General features: G+C 43.7%; 1 protein-coding gene and 5 non-coding genes across 6 annotated transcripts; 4 read left to right on the top strand and 2 right to left on the bottom strand.

Annotated features, from left to right (window-relative positions):
* The first annotated feature begins 10,220 nt into the window (after nt 1-10,220).
* On the top strand, nt 10,221-14,286 carry LOC112622546. Its single transcript, XM_025382318.1, has 3 exons — nt 10,221-10,320; nt 11,838-11,897; nt 13,461-14,286. The coding sequence occupies exons 1-3, from the start codon at nt 10,221-10,223 to the stop codon at nt 13,994-13,996; spliced, it is 696 nt and encodes a 231-aa protein (XP_025238103.1). The 3' UTR covers nt 13,997-14,286.
* Nucleotides 10,488-10,592, top strand: TRNAL-CAA. Its single transcript has 2 exons — nt 10,488-10,525; nt 10,548-10,592. It is a non-coding gene; the product is annotated as a tRNA-Leu (tRNA).
* Nucleotides 11,031-11,102, bottom strand: TRNAQ-CUG. Its single transcript has one exon. It is a non-coding gene; the product is annotated as a tRNA-Gln (tRNA).
* Nucleotides 13,371-13,452, bottom strand: TRNAL-AAG. The gene has a single exon. It is a non-coding gene; the product is annotated as a tRNA-Leu (tRNA).
* Nucleotides 14,287-14,323: 37 nt separating the features above from the next.
* On the top strand, nt 14,324-14,396 carry TRNAM-CAU. The gene has a single exon. It is a non-coding gene; the product is annotated as a tRNA-Met (tRNA).
* Nucleotides 14,397-19,386: 4,990 nt separating this feature from the next.
* On the top strand, nt 19,387-19,459 carry TRNAK-UUU. Its single transcript has one exon. It is a non-coding gene; the product is annotated as a tRNA-Lys (tRNA).
* Nucleotides 19,460-20,767: the final 1,308 nt, after the last annotated feature.

A 20,767-nucleotide genomic window follows, 5' to 3' on the forward strand; every position in this document is an offset into this window, starting at 1 on the left:
GATATATATTATATTATAAATGTGTTATAAATTATATATTATAAATATAATATATAAATATATATTGAATATACATTATATATGATATATTACATATGGGGATTATAATATACATTATATATTATATATATTTTATATGTGGGGATTACAGGCATGAGCTACCATGCCCAGCCCCTCTTCCTTAAATGTTTACTGACTTCCCTTCATCATCCAGATTTCATGGAATTTTGATTTGCTTAATTTACCTGTTCATGTTAATTTCTATTACTAATCCTAACTTATATTATTGCACCAGTGTGTCAGTTTACAAGTATTTTTCAAAGAATCGGTAACTGTGCAGCCTTCCCATTAGTTCCTCTATTTGTACTTTTTAACTGATTTCAATACCACCTCAAGGAATAGAATCATCCTTAAAAATTCTTAAAGAAGAAAATGCTTTTCATTCTGTCACTTTTTTTTTTGAGACAAAGTTTTGCTGTTGTTGCCCAGGCTGGAGTGCAATGGCACAATCTCGGCTCACTGCAACCTCTGCCTCCCAGGTTCAAGTGATTCTCCTGCCTCAGCCTCCCAAGTAGCTGGGATCACAGGCATGCGCCACCACCCCCGTTAATTTTGTATTTTTAGTAGAGATGGGGTTTCTCCATGTTGGTCATGGTTGGTCTTGAACTCCCGACCTCAGGTGATCCGCCCACCTTGGCCTCCAAAGTGCTGGGATTACAGGCGTGAGCCATCGCACCCGGCCTCATTCTGTCACTTCTTACTCAGACATCTTCAAAATTTCGTGGTTTTTTTTTTGTTGTTGTTTATTTGTTTGTTTTTGTCTCTGGGACATGGTCCAAATTCTTTAGTATAAAGGCCTAATCAAATTCTTATTAATAGGTGCGGTAACTCACGCCTGTAATCCCAGCACTTTGGGAGGCTGAGGTGGGCGGATCCTGAGGTCAGGAGATGAAGACCAACCTGGCCAACACAGTGAAACCCCATCTCTACTAAAAATACAAAAATTAGCCGGACATGGTGGTGCACACCTGTAGTCCCAGCTACTCAGGGGGTTGAGGCGGGAGAATCGCTTGAACCTGGGAGGCGAAGGTTGTGGTAAGCCGAGATAGCACCACTGGACTCCAGCTTGGGCAACAGAACGAGACTCTGTCTCAAAAAAAAAAAAAAAAGATTATTAATAAAATATACTGTTTTAAGGCCAGGCACAGTGCCTCACACCTGTAAACCCAGAACTCTGGGAGGCTGAGGCGGGTGGATCACCTGAGGTCAGGAGTTGGAGACTAGCCTGGCCAACATGGGAAGCCCTGTCCCTACTAAAAATACAAAAATTATCCCTGGGTGGTGTTGTGTGCCTGTAACCTCAGCTGTTCGGGAGGCTGAGGCAGAAGAATGGCTTGAACCCGGGAGGCGGAGGTTGCAGAGAGCCGAGATTGCGCTTTTGCACTCCAGCCTGAGCAACAAGAGTAAGACTCTGTCTCAAAAAATAAATCAAATAAAATATAGCGTTTTAAAATGAATTCCTTCCTGCCCACTCTAAACCTCCCTGCCCTAAGGGAACGAGTGACTTTTACTAGTATTGGCCAAATCCAAGGGACACTTTTCAGTGTTCATCTTAACATCTCGAAGGCATTTTATGTGGAGTCCTAATTAGGGAAAAAGAGTCAGGCTGGTGGGACCAGGGGAAAGCAGAAATAAAGCAACTAAGCGATAGGTCTGCCTTTTTTATGGCTCATGGCACATGGCCCTCCTGCACAGACAATTGTACGTAACTCACAAACTTCCTACTTACCATCAACTGCCTCAATTTATCAAGCACCTTGGCTGACAGAAGAATGCGGGTTAAGCTTCCTGCTACCTTAGCGTTTTCAGTCAGTCCAAGTTCCATTGTATAAAATCCCTAGCAATTCTTTGTTTCTTTGTAGTCAGCTTCACTTCTCTTGATACTGCCTGTTGTCTCCCTGGCAACATATTTTTCTACTTTGTCTAATAAATCTGCCTTTCTTTACCTACAACTGTCTTCATAAATCTTTTCCCCCCACACCACAGGCCCAGATAGTCATCACTTACCTGTGACATTAAAGTGTCACTGTTGATCCCTCCCTTGTTGGATCATTCTTCTTCCAAGCAGCAAACTAAGTGGGACCTGATAAGGCCTAAAGTATTTCTGCTTCTTCTATCTCCTTCTCTCTTATCTGTCTTTCACCAACTGACACTAACCTTAGTCTGGAAAAATAAAAAAGTATCGTAATAAATACAAGAATACAGTACTTAAGAAGCCAGCATATAGATGAGACAGAATGGAAAATGGAGAAAAGGATGAAATATCAATAAGAATTTAGCATTAATATAAGGGCCAGGTGTGGTGGCTCATGCAGGGTAATCCCAGCACTTTGGGAGGCCACGGCGTGAGCTCAGGAGTTTGAGACCAGCCTGGGCAACATGGTGAAACCCAGTCTTTACCAAAATACAAAAAATTAGCCGGGTGTGGTGGTGTGCACCTGTGGTCACAGCTACTTGGGAGGCTAAGGTGGGAGGATCCCTTGAGCCCAGGAGGCAGAAGTTGCAGTTAGCTGAGACTCCACCACTGCACTCCAGCCTGGGTGACAAAGCCAGACCCCGTCTCCAAAAAATAAAAAAATAAATAAAAGAATTTAGTACAAGATGCAGGAGAAATTGCAGGTTGGTGCCCTATACATTCAATAAATGATCATGGAATAACTGGCTAGCTATTTGGGAGAAAAAAGATCTCATCTCACTTCTTATACTGAACTGTATTATTGATCAATGAAATTTTTTAAAGAAAATTAATCCGGCTGGGTGTGGCGGCTCACACTTGTAATCCCAGCTCTTTGGGAGGCCGAGACGGGTGGACCACAAGGTCAGGAGATCGAGACCCTCCTGACTAACATGGTGAAACTCCGTTTCTACTAAAAAATACAAAACATTAGCCGAGTGTGGTGGCAGGTGCCTGTAGTCCCAGCTACTCGGGAGGCTGAGGCAGGAGAATGGCGTGAAGCCAGGAGGCGGAGCTTGCAGTGAACCGAGATTGTACCACTGTACTCCAGCCTGGGTGACAGAGCGAGACTCTGTCTCAAATAGTAATAATAATAATAATCACATCATCCATAAAAATTCTAGGAAAAAGAAAACTGATTTTTTTAAAAGCACTTGTCATCTGGAAGATCTTTGTAAATATGACCCCACAGAAGTCACAAATGGATAAATTTGATTATACAGAATTCAAAATTAGATGACTTCTAATAAAAAAAATTTTCTAAACAACTGAATGATAAAGGAAAATTTTGGGGAAAGATATTTTTAGCAAATAAAACAGAGGATGAATTTCCTTGAGAGACAAAATATTTCCACAAATAAAAGCAAAAAAAGAGAGAAGAAAAACGAGCAAAGGTCATAAACAGATGGTACAGAGAACAAATGGTCAATAAACATGTGAAAAGAGGTGATGTTAATTTTAATTTATGAGATTAGCAAAGATTTAAAACTTTGACAGTATTCAGTATTGATGAGAATATGAGGAATTCCAGTACACTGTGGAAATGTAAATTGGGAGAACACCATTGAAAGCAATTTGACAATTGGGCCGGGCGCAGTGGCTCACGCCTGTACTCCCAACACTCTGGGAGGCTGAGGCCGGTGGATCACCTGAGGTCAGGAGTTCAAGGCCAGCCTGACCAACATGGAGAAACCCTGTCTCTACTAAAAATACAAAATTAGCTAGGCGTGGTGGCGCACACCTGTAATCCCAGCTACTCAGGAGCCTGAGGAAGGAGAATTGCTTGAACCCGGGAGGCGGATGTTGCGGTGAGCCGAGATCACGCCATTGCACTCTAGCATGGGGGACAAGAGCGAAACTTCATCTCAAAAAGAAAAAAAAAAAAAGAAAGAAAGAGAGCAATTTGACAATCACTAAAAAATTTTAAATACACACACTCTTAGAACCTTCTACTCTGCTTCTCTCCCATCTGGACAGAGATGTTTGATTATACAAGGATTGCCATTACAGCATTGTTTGGATTTGTAAAATACTGGGACCAACATCAATATGCTCCAACAGGGGATAAGGTAATGAAAATATTATGCAGGTGTACAATGAAATGCTATGCAGTTTCCAAAAACAAAAGCAAAGAAGAAGGAGGAGGAGGAAGAAGAAGAGGAAGAGGAAGAGGAGGAGGAAGAAGAAAAGAAGAAAGAAGAAGAAAAGAAGAAAGGAGAAGAAGAAAAGAGAAGAAGAAAAAGAAGGAAGAGGAGGAGAAGAAGAAATAATAATCTACTAATAGGGAAAGCTGTCTGAGATTTATTTACTCATTAATTTATTCAACAAATGTTTGTTGAGTCTTAACTATGTGCCAGTCTTCTACATTCCAGGACACTGTGTGGAACAAAACAGACAAAGTTGCTGGGGTCATGGAATTAGTTTCTAGAGGGAAAGACGGATGATAAGCAAAGCAAGCAATAAATACATGGTATGAAACATGCCATAAAGTGAAATGAATCAGAATATGGAAGATGAAGAGTGATGGTTATTACTTTGTATTGGGTCATCAGAGTGGAATCTCTCTGATGAGGTAGCCAAACAGCTGCTGCAGTGTAGAGTCTCAAGTATGCATGTCACTGGGCATTTATCTCAGAGAAATAAAAATGTTTGTTCACCCAAGAATTCGCACAAAACATTGTTCATAATAGCCAAGCCTAGAAAGAATTCAAATGTCCTCGAACGGTGAAGAGTTAAACAGTGACACATCCACATTGTGAAATACTACCCAGCGATAAAAATGAATGAACTACTGAGATAGGCAACAACTTGGATAGATCTCAAGAGAATTATGCTGAGTAAGAAGAGTCAATCTCAGAAGGTTATGATTTGTATGATTCCATTAATAACATTTATTTACTTTTATTTATTTATTTATTTATTTATTGAGACAGTTTCACGGTGTTGCTCAGGCTGGAGTGCAGCGGGACAATCTCGACTCACTGCAGCCTCTGCCTCCCAGGTTCAAGTGATTCTCTTGTGTCAGCCTCTCGAGTAGCTAGGATTAAGGCATGCACCACCATGCCCAGCTACTTTTTTTTTGGTATTTTTAGTAAACACAGGTTTTCACCATGTTGGCCAGGCTAGTGTCCAACTCTTGACCTCAAATGATCCACCCGCCTCGGCTTCCCAAAGTGCTGGGATTACAGGAGTGAGCCACTGTGGCCAGCCCATAACATTCTTGAAATGCCAAAATTATAGAGATAGAGAACAGATGAGTAGTTGCTAGGCATTAGGGAAAGAGAAGGGAAGGAGGTGTCCATGGCTATAAAAGAGTACCCTGAGGGATCCTTGTGATGGAACAGTTTTGTATCTTGACTGTAATGTTTGTTGTTCCTATGTGATATTTACACATGCAATAAAATTGCATAGAACTAAACACACACGAACACATGGTGTATGTAAAAATGGTGAAATCTGAGTAAGATTGGTGGATTTTATCAGTAATAATTTCCTGGTGTGATATTGTACTACATTTATGCAAGATGTTACCATTGGGAGAAACTGAGTGAAGAGTATGCTGGATCTTTATTTTTATTTTATTTTATTTTTTTTTGGAGACAGAGCCTTGCTCTGTCACCCAGGCAAGAGTGCAGTGGCGTGATCTTAGCTCACTGTAACCTTCACCTCCTGGGTTCAAGCAATTCTCATGCCTCAGCCTCCCAAGTAGCTGGGATTACAGGCTTTGTGTCACCATGCCCAGCTAATTTTTGTATTTTTAGTAGAAACAGGGTTTTGCCATGTTGGTCAGGCTGATCTTGAACTCCTGGCCTCAAGCAATCTTCCCTCCTCTGCCTCCCAAAGTGCAAGGATTACAGGAGCGAGCCACTGCCCCCAGCCACTGGATCTTAATTATATCCTATAACTGTATGTGAATCTACAATTATGTCAAAATAAATTTTAAAAAATTTCTGCAATCACAACATCAATGACTTGTCTTTCCCAGCCAGCAAAGCCTTATATTTTGCTCTTATTGATTGGATTAATCCCTGTGGACAGAGAAATTCATATGCCAACTGGCTTAAGTTTGGTTACACTACCTATTCCTGAACCAATTACTATGGCAAGGGAACTGAGATAATGCTCACTAGTCTATGCATCAAGACTCACTGAAAAATGTAATTGTCATTAGTCGTTTAAATATCATTTATTTTTGAACTGGTTGTGTGCTTCCCAACATTTAACTATATTCTATTTCCTGGGGATAAAATTTTTGAAGACAGTGGGAGGGAAAGCTAATCTGACCCATTCTTTCAAACAGCAAGGGGTTGAGGATTTCCTTGATTTTGACACAGGCATTTGAATATAAGCAGACTATACCTGGTAAATGCACTAGACAAGATTCCTGCCCTTATGGAGCTGACAGGCCACTGGGGGCTGGATGGAGGCAGGGATGGTAGCTGTCTCCAAGATAGTCAGTATCTTAGAGACATCTCATATGCACATGACATTGGATCACCAAGATATGTAAGTTGGGTATCATGGCACATGCCTGTAGTTGGGTATCATGGCACATGCTTGGGACGCTAAGGTGGGAGGATTGCCTGAGCCCAGGAGTTGGAGACTGCAGTGAGCTATGATCACACCACTGCACTCCAGCCTGTGGGACACAGTGAGATCCTCGTATTAAAAAAAAAAAAAAAAAAAAAAAAAAGGGCGGGCGCGGTGGCTCACACCTGCAATCTCAGCACTTTGGGAGGCGGAGGCAGGCAGATCACCTGAGGTCAGGGGTTCAAGACTAGCCTAACCAACATGGAGAAACCACGTCTCTACTAAAAATACAAAATGCAAAATTAGTTGGGTGTGGTGGCACATGCCTGTAATCCCAGTTTCTTGGGAGGCTGAGGCAGGTGTATCACTTGGGGCTAGGAGTTCAAGACCAGCTTGGCCAACATGGCAAAAGTCTGTCTCTACTAAAAATACAAAAATTAGCCGGGTGTGGTGGCAGGTACCTGTAATCCCAGCTACTCAGGAGGCTGAGACAGGAGAATCGCTTGAACCCAGGAGGCGGAGGTTGCAGCGAGCCAAGATTGTGCCACTGCACTCCAACCTGGGCAACAGAGCAAAACTCTGAAGAAAAAAAAAAATTGTCTTCAAATATAGTCACATTGGGGGTTAAACTTCCAAAACATGAGTTGGGAGCTGTGTGTATGTGGTGGGCTGAGTGGACACAACTTGGTCCATAATGATGTCCAACTGCTCTACTATGCGACTCCATAAAAGGGGAGTGAGCTCACTGAGGCCATGCTTCCAGCCATTCCCTGACAAAAGCATGAGGATTGTCAATGAAGAGCAGCCCAATTGCCAAATGGATACATTCTCAGTCACTAGTCAGTGCCAGGTGTAACAGAAAAATCATCCCAGTGAGCCCTACCTGTTGCGCAGTTTGTTATACAGTATGAAATAATCAGAACAAAGACTGGCATTCAGTTATTAATCAAATCAATATGTGGTTACTAATTGTGACAAGTGCTATGAAGGATGAGACAGGATGCTATGAGAAAGAATAACACAGTGGGTGGGAATGGCATCCCTAACTGCAAGGGAGAAATAATTGAAGGACCTAGACATGTTGGGTCTGAGGAAGATTTCAATGCTTTTGTGAGCTCTGGAACTATTTCTCTTCCCTTTCTGGGCTAAACTCCTTGAATAAGCAGGTGCCTCTGCTTTCCTTCCATATGACCACTCCCTCCAGATCAGCCTCTCATAAAACTTTTCCCATCTTCCCAGGTCACAGCAATTTTTCCCTTTTTAACATTGTATTAGGCTGTGCCTGCACTGCTATAAAGAAATATCTGAGGGCCAGGTGCGGTGGCTCACGCCTGTAATCCCAGCACTTTGGGAGGCTGAGGTGGGCGGACCACTTGAGGTCAGGAGTTTGAGACCAGCGTGGCCAACGTAGTGAAACGCCGTCTCTACTAAAAATATAAAAAGTTAGCCGTGTGTGGTGGCACATGCCTGTAATCCCAGCTACTTGGGAAGCTAAGGCAGGAGAATCACTGGAACCTGGGAGGCAGAGGTTGCTGTGAGCCGAGATTGTGTCACTGTACTCCAGCCTTGGCAACAGAGAGAGACTCCGTCTCAAAACAAAACAAAGAGAAACACCTGAGACTGCGTAATTTATAAGAAAAGAGTGTTACTTGGTTCATGACTCTGCGGGTTGTACAGGAAGCATAGTGGCAGCTGCTTCTGCAGAAGCGTTGGGAAACTTCTGGGTGTTTTTTTTTTTTTTTTCGAGACGGGGTTTCGCTCTTGTTGCGCAGGCTGGAGTGCAATGGCGCTGTCTTGGCTCACACCACACCTGGCTAATTTTGTATTTTTTAGTAGAGACCGGTTTCACCATGTTGATCAGACTGGTCTCAAACTCCTGACCTCAAGTGATCCACCTGCCTCGGCCTCCCAAAGTGCTGGGATTACAAGCTTGAGCCACTGCGCCTGGCCTAGGAAACTTCCAATCATGGCGGAAGACAAAGGGGGAGCAGGTACGTCGCCTGGCGAGAATGGAGGAAGGAGGCCCCACCAGACACCACCTCGAATATTGGGGATTACATCTCAATATGAGACAAATATCCAATTTGAGTGGGGACAAATATCCAAACTATATCAAACATTTTTAGAGTTTATGCTGTAGAGCATTTAATTGACATTAAATTATAAACTGTCTCATATTGTTAATTTATTGAAGTAAAATATACATAAAGTGCACAAGCCTTTAGAGTATAAGCCTGACCAAAATGGAGAAACCCCGTATTAACTAAAAACATAAAACTAGCCGGGCGTGGTGGCGCATGCCTGTCATCCCAGGTACTCTGGCGGCAGGAGAATCGGTTGAACCTGGGAGGCGGAGGTTGCTGTGAGCCGAGATTGCGCTATTGCACTCTAATACGGGCAATAAGAGCCAAACTCCGTCTCAAGAATACAAAAAAAAGAAAATTTTAAAACTCCGGCCATTATAATATTATTAATAATATTAAGAGCTCCCCCCTCCTTTTTGTTTCATGAGTGCAGCGTATCTTCTCTTACTTTCCCAAGGATTAATTGTAATTTTTAAAAAATCCAGGTTCCGGCCGGCGCGGTGGCTCACGCCTGTTATCCCAGCACTTTGGGAGGCCGAGGCGGGTGGATCACGAGGTCAGGAGATCGAGACCATCCTGGCTAACATGGTGAAACCCCGTCTCTACTAAAAATACCAAAAAATTAGCCGGGCGTGGTGGCGGGCGCCTGTAGTCCCAGCTACTCGGGAGGCTGAGGCAGGAGAATGGCGTGAACCCTGGAGGCGGAGCTTGCAGTGAGCTGAGATCGCGGCACTGCACTACAGCCTGGGCGACAGAGCGAGAATCTGTCTCAAAAACAAAAACAAAAACAAACAAACAAAAATCCAGGTTCCTCCACTGTATTTGTTTCCTCTTAGGTTTTTCCTGCCCCCTTCTGTTGGTATTCAACCTTGTCTTATTGTAGAAATGTTTTCACAACCATCTGATTATCCTTGGTTGTCGTACATATTTTAAGTAAGGCACAAAACACCTGATTCTGGAAGCTCTGTGGAGCTGGGCCAAGCCTGTAGACTGGAGAGTCTTTGGGGATTCTATGGAGACCCAGCCATTTCTTTGGGAGACCCTGAAATACCAGTGTTTGTCGTTGGTTTAATTTTTATCTTTTCCTCGTAAACTTACTTGGATATCTCATCTGTCTTTCTTTATGTCTGGAAAACTTTATCTCAGTTTCCCTTGACACACTCCTTCAACCTCCTGGGAGAGGTAGTGGGAGGGGAGATGAGCCTGTTTGACTAGTTCTGGGAATGTGGTGAGGGAAGAGATCTGGGGATTTCGGCTCTGTGCTGACATTTCCTTCATGCTAATCTGGTTTTGCACCCCTGCAGTTCACCCTTTTTCAACTCCTGACCAAGTTAACTCTCGTTACTCACATCGACAGTCATTCTTCATGTTCAAGACCTCATTCATCCCCCAGTGTCCACTAACTCTCCTGCTTCACTTCCGGTCTACATTGGCTCACTCATTTCTTCCCTGCTGAGCTCTTTGGTTTGCTAAGCAGCATCTCGGGAACAGCCCCCGTGCTACATGTTGTTTCTTGCGCTAGATGTGAGTTTTTTCTTGTCATGCTATGTGTTCTTTCTCGTTCAGGGGAGAGTCGCGGCTGGGTTGTTAGGATGCTTGCGCCCCGTACCCGGGACGTGCAGGGAAGTGTAGAAGGGGGCGAGGGGCGAGAAACGCTGAACTCTAGCCTGAATTGGGAGGAGAGCCTCGCGAGTTGAGTTACGGTTCCTGATTCCATTTAGATAGAACGTTTTGTTAACTTGTAGGAATTTCCTTTTCCATTGCTTTCATTAAACCGCGAACGTAGTAATGACTTACGCTGGTTGCACATTCATTACAATTGAAGATTATATTGATTTGCGAGCGCGAGTGTCCCAGGTGTCAGGATGGCCGAGTGGTCTAAGGCGCCAGACTCAAGGTTGGCTTCCTCGTGCTGAGGATTCTGGTCTCCAATGGAGGCGTGGGTTCGAATCCCACTTCTGACACATGTGTTTTATTCTCCCTTCACTCTACTTTCTCAGCCATTTCTGTGTTTTCATTCTCCCTACTTTTTCTATCCTAACTAAAATGATACACTATCAATAAGGTCTATCCTCTTCCTTTTCAGTCTTGTTCGCTGTTTAATAGCGAATCACGTTTTGCTCTGCTTTGGTCAGTTCGTTAAAAGGCGCATTCATTTACTACATGAGCACTCACCCAGAGGCGTCCTGGGAGGAAACCAAACTAGGTGGGGGTAGAAAGACATGTATACAGACTCCATTATTACATACTGGCCCTGAGCTCATAGGTTATTGGGACTGCAGATTACGTGTTTTTCCTCACGGCCAGACACCATCAAAAATCAAAGTGATGAAAGTGAAATTGAAAGCAGCAAGGTTCACGCTCAAGTTACCGGAAACAGGGCAAAAAGAGAGAAATACGAAAGGTTCCACCGAGATTTGAACTCGGATCGCTGGATTCAGAGTCCAGAGTGCTAACCATTACACCATGGAACCCTCCTTAGGAACGGTCGGATACTCGATCCACCTGGGATCTCTCTTTTCTTCTACTTACTAATTGATTTGAAGTAATTTTGCAGGAGCAGTTTTTTGTTTTGGAGTACCAAACACAGGGGTGCGAGAGGGAGGGCTCACACACTGTTTCCACTGCGCCTTTCTCCCAGGTTTCTTTCCATCCTTCGGGGCAGCGCAGTATACTGATCTGGGAATACGGTTATTCCTGGATATTTTTCTTCCGATTCCAGCCCACGAAAAGATAGATTGAATTTTAGTCTCACAGTTTGAAAGGGAGAAAAGAGAGAAAAGAAGAATATACTATCTACTTTCTGCAGTCTCATTTATTCATCGTACGATACCTACAGATGCCTCTAGAACAACCTCCGAGTATCTTGGCACTGCCCCTCAGTTGTAACCATGGGCTTGAATTTTTAAAATCTGTCTCCCGCATTCCTGCAAAATGCCTTAAGTGCAGGACTGAGTCTCACTCCTCTTTGATAGCCCACGGTCTGCTACTTTGTAGAAGCTCAATCAATGTTTGTTGCATGAATACATAAATGAAAGAATGAGTGAATGAATGAACGAATGAATGAATACTCAGTGGGACAGCCCAGCTTAGACTTTTGGAAGACTTTAGACTTCTTTTTTGCCTTCATTCGCTAGGCTAAAATTTAAAAGTTCAAAAGGGAACTCCTCCTCCTCCTATCTTCCTCCTATCTTCTTTCGCCTTTCCAGGTCCCGGCTCCCAGGTGGACATCTTAGCGTCCAAATGGCCCCACAAATTGGTGTCCTTTAGTATGGATGACCAAACAAGGATGTTACAATGCTGGACGTAGTCATTTATTTTTTCAAATCTTAACTTTATTAAGATAACATGGTTGTTTACCTAGTAACTGTAAGAACAACATAAAATAAATAGACCACATTATACGTAGCTTGTCTGGAAGAAATACTCAGGTATAAATTACTACTTCAGTCAATCTTAATATTAATTATTGGTCAATTATGCTTTTTTTTCCCTTGAGACGGAGTCTTGCTCTTTCGTCCAGGCTGGAGTGCAGTGGCGCAATTTCGGCTCACTGCAAGCTCCACCTCCCGGGTTCACGCTATTCTCCTGGCTCAGCCTCCCGAGTTGCTGGGACTACAGGCGTCCGCCACCACGCCAGGCTAATTTTTTGTATGGTTAGTAGAGACGGGGTTTCACCGTGTTAGCCAGGATGGTCTTGATCTCCTGACCTCGTGATCCGCCCGTCTCAGCCTCCCAAAGTGCTGGGATTACAGGCGTGAGCCACCGCGCCAGCCCTAGGTCAATTATGCTTAATGTGCTTCTCTAGCCTCTCAAGACTGAATTGCTAAGAAACCCTGGAATCATTTGCTGGTATTCATCCTTTCGTTGTATCTCCAACCAAGCAAGGTACCTGTTACAAACTATCTGCTCAATTAGTATGTATGTATTGGATACATCTTTTGGAAGGTGAGGAAGGAAGCAGTGAAATTAAAAGACTTCTGGCTAGACGACTGTAAAGTGCTCCTAAGCATCTACCCACCTCCCTGCACACACAAACTCTCCATTCTATTTCCTCGAGTCTCCTAGCCTTAAAAGATGGTCTAAACTGCTCCAGATCCAGGTAAATAACGGATCAAGTCCTTCTTCCCTAAAACAGGTGTCATTCTTTTTATTCTATGAGCCTCCACCTTATTTCTTAGAAAAAAAGAAAAAGGAAAAAGGAAAAAGAAAATAAAAAATGGTTACTGTTTAAGATAATATCAGAATCTCAAAAGCTAACTCTTCAACTGTGTTCAACTAAGGGCCTTAAACTGCTCTCTGAGGATAGGTGAAGGGGGAAAGGCTCTAGGTGTCTGGTGACTGTTTCGTTTGTTGGTTCGTTTGCTTTTTCAGCCTTAGCACATTTATCCTTGGAGAAGACAATGGAAAATAGGGCAGATGAGCGTGCGTGGCTTATTTATTCTTGAGTCTGGAGTTAAGAAGGTTGTACTTTTTCCTTAGAATTGCCCATGATTGGTTCACAAATCTTGCAAAGTGAATGAAAACACATGAAGGCCACTGAAGGGAGTAACAAGGGTAAGAGATTTCTGAGCTCCTAAATCTAGAAACAGTTGGGCAGTGTTTGGGCGACTGTACATATGGGTGTTATCGGTGGCCCCTTGGGAAACAGAAGAGGGACCTGCCTCACTTAGAAGGCAGTGAGAACTGCCCACACAAGGCTTGAAAATGGACCTCTCCTGGGTCAGAAAAGAAACTCACTGTGGCAGCGGTGGGATTCGAACCCACGCCCCCGAAGAGACTGGAGCCTTAATCCAGCGCCTTAGACCGCTCGGCCACGCTACCGCCCGCAGGCTGTGTCACCGCTTGCACTTTCACCCAAGTGACTATCGCCCCTTTCCAGTCTTTTCATTCCCATTCCCACATCGCTATAAATCCTTCCCTCGGGCCCCTTCTTCAGCATTCCTCGCTTCTCAGCACAGCCCGAGAACCCCCGATCCCCGACACTTTGCTTCCTTTCAGCTCCCAGGTGGATCCCGGACAGGATGCTGCAGGTGGTGCAGGAAGGCAATCTTGCCCCATTTGTCATCAACACAATGAAAAGGGGTCGAAGAGACCGAGAGCGCCAGAGGACGCCACGGGCTCCACATCCGCTTGGACTCCAGGAAGTAAGCCTCTAGACTTCAGGAATAAGCAAGTCCAACCGTTTGGTTTGAGCCTGTTGCTTCCAAGAAAAGCGTGGAAAAATCCTGAGACCTCCTCCCCTTGCCCTTCGTCCATTTCAGGGGACCGAGTGTCTCCACGGAACTTCACAAGGGAGGCAAAGAGTGCGCTCATTATTATTTGTCTTGTCTTCGTTTCAGAGGCGATACATCTGCGAAAGCCCTAATCATAGAGGGAAAGACTGCTCGTTCCTGGCCCAGAAATGAGATGAGAAATCCAGGGCCCCGTACGGGAAGGACTTTTGCAAAGTCTGGACTCAACTGCCTTCGCAGCCCTTGAAGTCTCTTTAGGAAGGGCTGTGGGAGAACGAGGTTGGTTTAGGAGTTGGCCCCTGCCTTGTACTACGTAGTTTTGTCATCCAAGGTGTTTTAGAAGTGAATTAAATCATATTTCCATCTTATTTTGAAACACTATAGTTCGGATAACTTAAAACCTTATTAATAGTCCTCATAATCACGTTGGTAGAGTCCTTGCTTAAACAAAAAAGACAGTTGCCTCCTTAGCGCAGTAGGCAGCGCGTCAGTCTCATAATCTGAAGGTCCTGAGTTCGAACCTCAGAGGGGGCAACGCATCTGTTTTGCCATTTTTCTTCCTCTTGACCCAAAATGAGTAAGACAACGAAGGAAGTTGGCAAATCCTTGTTCTTACTCCGCTTTCTCTGTAGAAAAGAGTACAATATGTCTGGTAAGGAAAAAAGAAAAAATCTAAGGAAATTGCTTTGATGGAACAGAACAGTTAATTGCTGCTTAATAGAACCATGTTCAGTTACAAAACAGTGATTTTCATTAAGAATTTAATTCTCCAAAATTCTTCTCATGTCCCCTCCCTCCCTGCATACCAATTGGAGATAGAGCTGGTAGCATTTTCAAATGTTTTTCAGATATGCTTGGCGTTTGTCTTTGTTTTAAAAACACCAGAGTCAAGAAACTTACCAGTTTTAGAGTACTAAGAGAAGAAAGAGTGGGTGGAGGGTTGTACTAGGGGGTGTGGAAGGTATAGAATCTAATTATCAATTACTGACTTGGTTATCTTTTACCATTCTTCTGGAACGGCTTACCACCAGGTTGCCACCAATAACATTCCATATGAAAAAAGAAAGGAAACAAAAAGCTAACAAAAAACTACCCCCTCAGTCTCATTGCATTGGACCTTTTCTCTTGCTTCCAGTCCTGTTGATTAGATCTAAGTCATCCAAACTACCAGATGCAGGAAGGGGTAAAAAGAGAAACAAGAAGTGAAGAAGACAAGCTGATATTTACAGTCAAGATGAGCCCCTAACTCAAATAGTAATGAACAAGACTGATAATTAATGTGCTGCTCTTGAGTCCTACTTTGTTCAAAGCTGTGTTCCTATTAATCCATTCCCTCTCAGCTTTAAAATCACCCTCATATACTTTGTTTTGTGACATTGGGGCTGGGCACCTGCAAATGACATTTCCCAAACTCCTTTGCCCACTGGCTTCCTCTTGTGTTCTGTCAGTAAGAGGAACCAGAAAGAGACTAGAAAGCAAGAGGAGAGAAGCAAGGGCTACTTTCTAAATTTTGTTCTTCCTGTCAGGTCACTCCAACAATGGCAGTTGAGTCCCATCTCTATTTGTTCTCTTCATGCATTCCAGAATGTCTCACTGCCCCTTACATAAATAAGTACTAGTCCAGCTGCAGCGCGTCCTCTTTAGCACTCCAGGGTGCCTTTCCTCAGTGGTCTCAACCTCTTCCTTTTCGTTCTTCCAGCCCCGCAAGGTGGTAGCTACTTCCCAGTAGTTGTTATCTCTGAGTTACTGTGTTGTGCCTAGTTGACATACCTAGTCTTATTCTTTTTTTTTTTTTTTTTTTGAGACAGAGTGTTGCTCCGTTGCCCAGGCTGGAGTGCAGTGGCATGATCTCGGCTCACTGCAACCTCTGCCTCCCAGGTTGAAGTGATTCTCCTGCCTCAGCGTCCCAAATAGCTGGAATTACAGGCGCCCGCCGTGACCACATCCAGCTAATTTTTGTATTTTTACCAGAGAAGAGGTTTCACCATGTTGGCCAGGCTGGTCTTGAACTCCTGACCTCGAGTGATCCGCCCTCTTCTGCCTTCCAAAGGGCTGAGATGACAGACGTGAGCCACCGCTCCAGGCCTTATTTCTTAACTAGACCTGAACCATACATAGTGGGCGCAGGGATAGCACTCCACACAACGGAAAAAGCTTCTGCTCTCATGGAGTTTACATTTTAGTGGGGAATGATAAAGAATAAACTCAACCAGATATATAAAATGTGAGGTAGTGATACATGCCATGAAGAAAAAGAGCAAGAGAATGGAGAACAAAGGGGAGGAGATTGCTTTATAATAAAGGGTGACCAAGGAGGCCTTCCTGATAAGGAGGCATCTGAACAGAGACTTGAAGGAAGTGAGCTGTGAGGCTATCAGGGAAAAGAGAATTTCAGGCCGAGGGAACAGTAATTACAAAAGGCTTGGCCGGAATGCCATTGGCATGTTTAAGGAACGACGGAGGAGAATAGTGCGGCTGAAGATCAGTAAACAAGGGAGAACTTGATAGGAGATGAGGGGGTTAGATACGCATAGACCCTACATGATGCACATAGATCATGTAGGGTCTCAGAGGTCACGATCATGTTCAGAGAGGGATTTCACTGCATAGGGCAGAGAAAAGATAACAGTGAATTAAGTTGTGGAGGTCAGCCAGACCTTGAGAATATTCTGATTCAGTGAGTCTGAGATAGAATCTGTGAAACTCCTTTTTTTTTTTTTTTTTTTCAGATGGAGTTTCGCTCTTGTTGCCCAGGCTGGAGTGCAATGGCACGATCTTGGCTCACTGCAACCTCCACCTCGTGGTTCAAGTGATTCTCCTGCCTCAGCCTCCCAAGTAGCTGGGATTACAGGCATGCGCCACCAAGCCCAGCTAATTTTGTATTTTTAGTAGAGATGGGGTTTCTCCATGTTGGTCAAGCTGGTCTCGATCTCCGGACCTCAGATGATCCGTGCACCTGGGCCTCCCAAAGTGCTGGGATTACAGGTGTGAGCCACCGCAAGTGGCCTAAATCTGGGTTTTTAACAGTGACTTCAGGAGATTTGAATGCCATCAGTGTGGCAACATTTTGGAAGCCCCCGTCAAGGACTTACTCAGCCTGTATTCCTTTATCCCATGTTGACTGTCTCTGGAGAGATCACTTCCTCCCAAAATTCTCCTCGTTATTATTTGGTCATCCAGGCCTTGCTTACTGGCTAAAACTAGCAGCAATTGCCTCAGGTTTTCACAAGACTCATCAAGAGCAGAATAAATGCTCTATGCTTCCCAGAGAACTCTCAAAAGCTATAAGGTGCTGTTTCCTATTCCGGTTTATTTCTAATTTTTCTTTTTTCTTTCTTTTTTTTTTTTTTTGAGATGAAGTCTTGCTCTGTCACCCAGGCTGGAGTGCAGTGGTGTGATCTCGGCTCACTGCAACCTCTGCCTTCCAGGTTCAAGTGATTCTCTTGCCTCAGCCTCCTGAAGTAGCTGGGACTACAGTCATGCGCCACCACACTTGGCTAATTTTTGTACTTGTAGTAGAGACAGACGGAGTTTCATCATGTTGGCCAGGCTGGTCTGGAACTCCTGACCGCAAGTGATTCGCCCACCTCTGCCTCCCAAAATGTTGGGATTACAGGTGGGAGCCACTGGCCTTGCCCTGTTTTGCTTTATTATTGCCTTTCCCTGTAAAGAGCTTCTTTTGGTAAATAAGCAGCTGAGACATCTTGAAACCTCCTGCCCTCCAGGTTCCCAGGGGCAGTCTGGGCCCAAATTTTCTTTCTTCTAGCTGTTCCCCAGTTTCTCTGCACCATCCCACTGCCACATAGTCGCTAAGCCATGTCTGGATGGCCTTCTTCTGCACAATGGCCTAATTTATGTTTTTGCATCATCTCTTCCTTCAGTCTGACTCATTCTTTACATAAAGCCAGTGTACTCTTAAAAGTAATCTCATCATGTCGTTACTTCCTGCTTAGAATTCCCAGTGGCTTCACATTGCTGCTAGGGTGCAGTCAGCTCTCTGTACTACTAGCCATAACCTCTGAGCCTGTGAGTCACTGGTCTGTCCCTGCCTTCCTGTCCACCTCAGCCCCCACCCTCATCAACACTGTCTTGAGCTGTCTGTACACAAGCTGCTCAGGACTTCTATCAGGTGTCTGAAAGTGCTCTGCTCTTTGATCTTCTTGGAATGCTGGAGTCACATTTTTGTCCAACGAGGCCTTTAGTTTTCAGTTTAAACATCACTTCCTGGGAGAAGTCTTCTCTAATCTCCTGGAAGGGGTCATCTCCCTTTATAATCCATGCTCTCGAAGACAGGGGGCAGGGTGTGATTTACAGTGTGCATTATTTTGTCTCACCTTACTTTTCTTCCTCTGTGTTCTCTTTATCTTGATTTAAATCTATTAACATTTTTCACTTTATCTTATAGTATAGTTGTGTAGATAACCTTGAATCTGTTTTGCACTAGTAGCATAAATAAATGCCTGATCGGAAATGTACCACATGACAACCATTGTGCTAAACCTAGCCTTTGAGGAAGGGATTTCTGTTGTGAGATTTAAGGAAGTGAAGTGGTTGAGAGATTAAGAAACTTGTCTAAAGTGGCACAACCAAAGTAGTTAAATACAGTGTTCTAAATGATCTATTTTACAATAATAAGATTAATAATTGTGATAACACTTAATTTTCACGGAAATGTCAGCAGGAGTTTGCTTATATTATCTCAATGAATTTGCAAAGTTAAGTCATGAGATTATGCTTGTTTTTCTCAACATTTTGTAACCTAAACTTTTATTGAGAGCATTTATCACAATGGCTGTTTAAACAGAGTGTAATTTGTCCTTTAATTGCTGCCTTTCGCTTTTAAAGTATGAACCCCCCAAGGGCTGAGGTAGTACCTCTGCACTGCAGTAAACCCAGGCAACAGCTGAGCGCCTTGCTCAAAATAAGTTCTCAAAACCTATTTTTGTGCCAGGTAGTTTTTTTTTTTTCTGGAGTCTTACTGTGTCACCAGGTTGAAGTGCAAGTGGCGTGATTTCGGTTCCTTGCAACCTTTGCCTCCCGAGTAGCTGGGACTACAGGCGTGCGCCACCACGCCCGGCTAATTTTTTGTATTTTAGTAGAGACGAGGTTTCACCATGTTGGCCAGGATGGTCTCGATCTCCTGACCTTGTGATCGCACGCCCCGGCCTCCCAAAGAGCTGGGATTACAGGCGTGAGCCACGGCGCCCGTGTGACAGGTATTCTTAAGGTCACAGGCGAGACTGGAGCATAACCTTTGAAGACTAAAGACCAGACAAACCCGGCGATTACGTCTATAGTTATACATTACTTTTACAAGGAATTGTTTGGATTACATTACACAAGGATGGGAGTTAATTTTTTCCATGAGCTGGGGACAAAAATAACTGTGAGCCATATTCAAAGAGGACAAAAGTATAGGTGGGAATAAAGAAAAGGGCTGGGGACAGGATTTAGATTGGAAGGTATCGAGTTTGTGCACCTTCTTACTCACTGGAATATGCATGAAGAAGCAGCTTTACAAGGAGCCCGGATAGCTCAGTCGGTAGAGCATCAGACTTTTAATCTGAGGGTCCAGGGTTCAAGTCCCTGTTCGGGCGTGGTTAGTGGTTTTTAGCACCTGATTCTCACTTCACGTTTGGAAAAGTTAAAAAGGAAAGAATCACTTCCCTTTTGGGCAGATTACATATACTGCGAAATTTCACAAAACCCGTTAGAGCCCCAAATTTCAACCCACAGATAGGTAAGTAACTCTGATGCAAAATAAAAGTAGTGAGGTGAATACATGGGACCTCTACAGTGAGATAGCCCCAGATTTTCGGAAGAAAACTAGCATTTAAGGATAACCTTAGAATACGAAGTATTTAATATTTTATTATTCCTGTTACTCTGTTTACAGGTGCCAGAGTAATCTTCTGTTGTTACTTGCTTTCCAGTACAGAGTTTATTTTACATAGGAGGGAATATACTGATCAATTATCAAGAAAGTTATAATATGTTCATATTCTGTCTTGACATGTTTCTGGCATTTAGTTATTGTGAGTCAGCCCTGCAAGTCTGAAAAACTAGGTGAATTTAAAAATAGTTTCTGACGGGGCGCGGTGGCTTACGCCTGTAATCCCAGCACTTTGGGAGTCGTAGGCGGGCAGATCAGCTGCGGTCAGGAGTTGGAGACCAGCCGGATCAACATGGTGAAATAGTCTCTACTAAAAATACAAAAATTAGACGGGCGTAATGGCGCGCGCCTGTAATCCCAGCTACTGGGGAGGCTGAGGCAGGAGAATCGCTGGAATCCGGGAGGCAGAGGTTGCAGTGAGCCGAGATCACGCCGCTCCACTCCATCCTGGTAGACGGAGCGAGACTCAAAATAAATAATACAAATAAATAAATAAAATAAAAATAGTGTCTGATTCTGCAAAGGAGAGGAACAGACTCTGAATTGTGATGGCTCCGATAAAGATAAAGCAGTCTCTGAAGAGCTGCCTGAACAGCCAGACAACCCAGCTCTTAGCCTTCTTCCAAATCTTTAACAGCATTTCCTTAACTGTGGTAGCTGCAGACTCCTGGAACCAGAGGCCTAGGGTCCAGAAGAAACTGTTAAGATGTTCCCTATAAAACATTTCCTTAAGTCGACCCCAGAATGAACTGTTAAGAGAGTTGTCCTGAAATACAGACCCTTGAAGTCCAGACATTTTGGAGATGCCTAAGGAGAGCCCTCTCTTTTTCCAGCACAAACTGGGCCAGAGAGGTATAGCCTGTAAGGTGAATTTCAGTATGTGTAACTGCTGGGGTAATGATTGCAAATAATCTAAGTTTGAAATGTTGATTTTGTGCAGTAAGATAGTGACAGGAAGCATGGAAAGAAAACCATAACATTTAATATGCAAATTAAGTGATTGATTTGAGAA

Source organism: Theropithecus gelada, chromosome 4 (assembly GCF_003255815.1).
Source record: "Theropithecus gelada isolate Dixy chromosome 4, Tgel_1.0, whole genome shotgun sequence".
In the NCBI taxonomy this organism is placed as follows: Eukaryota; Metazoa; Chordata; class Mammalia; order Primates; family Cercopithecidae; genus Theropithecus; species Theropithecus gelada.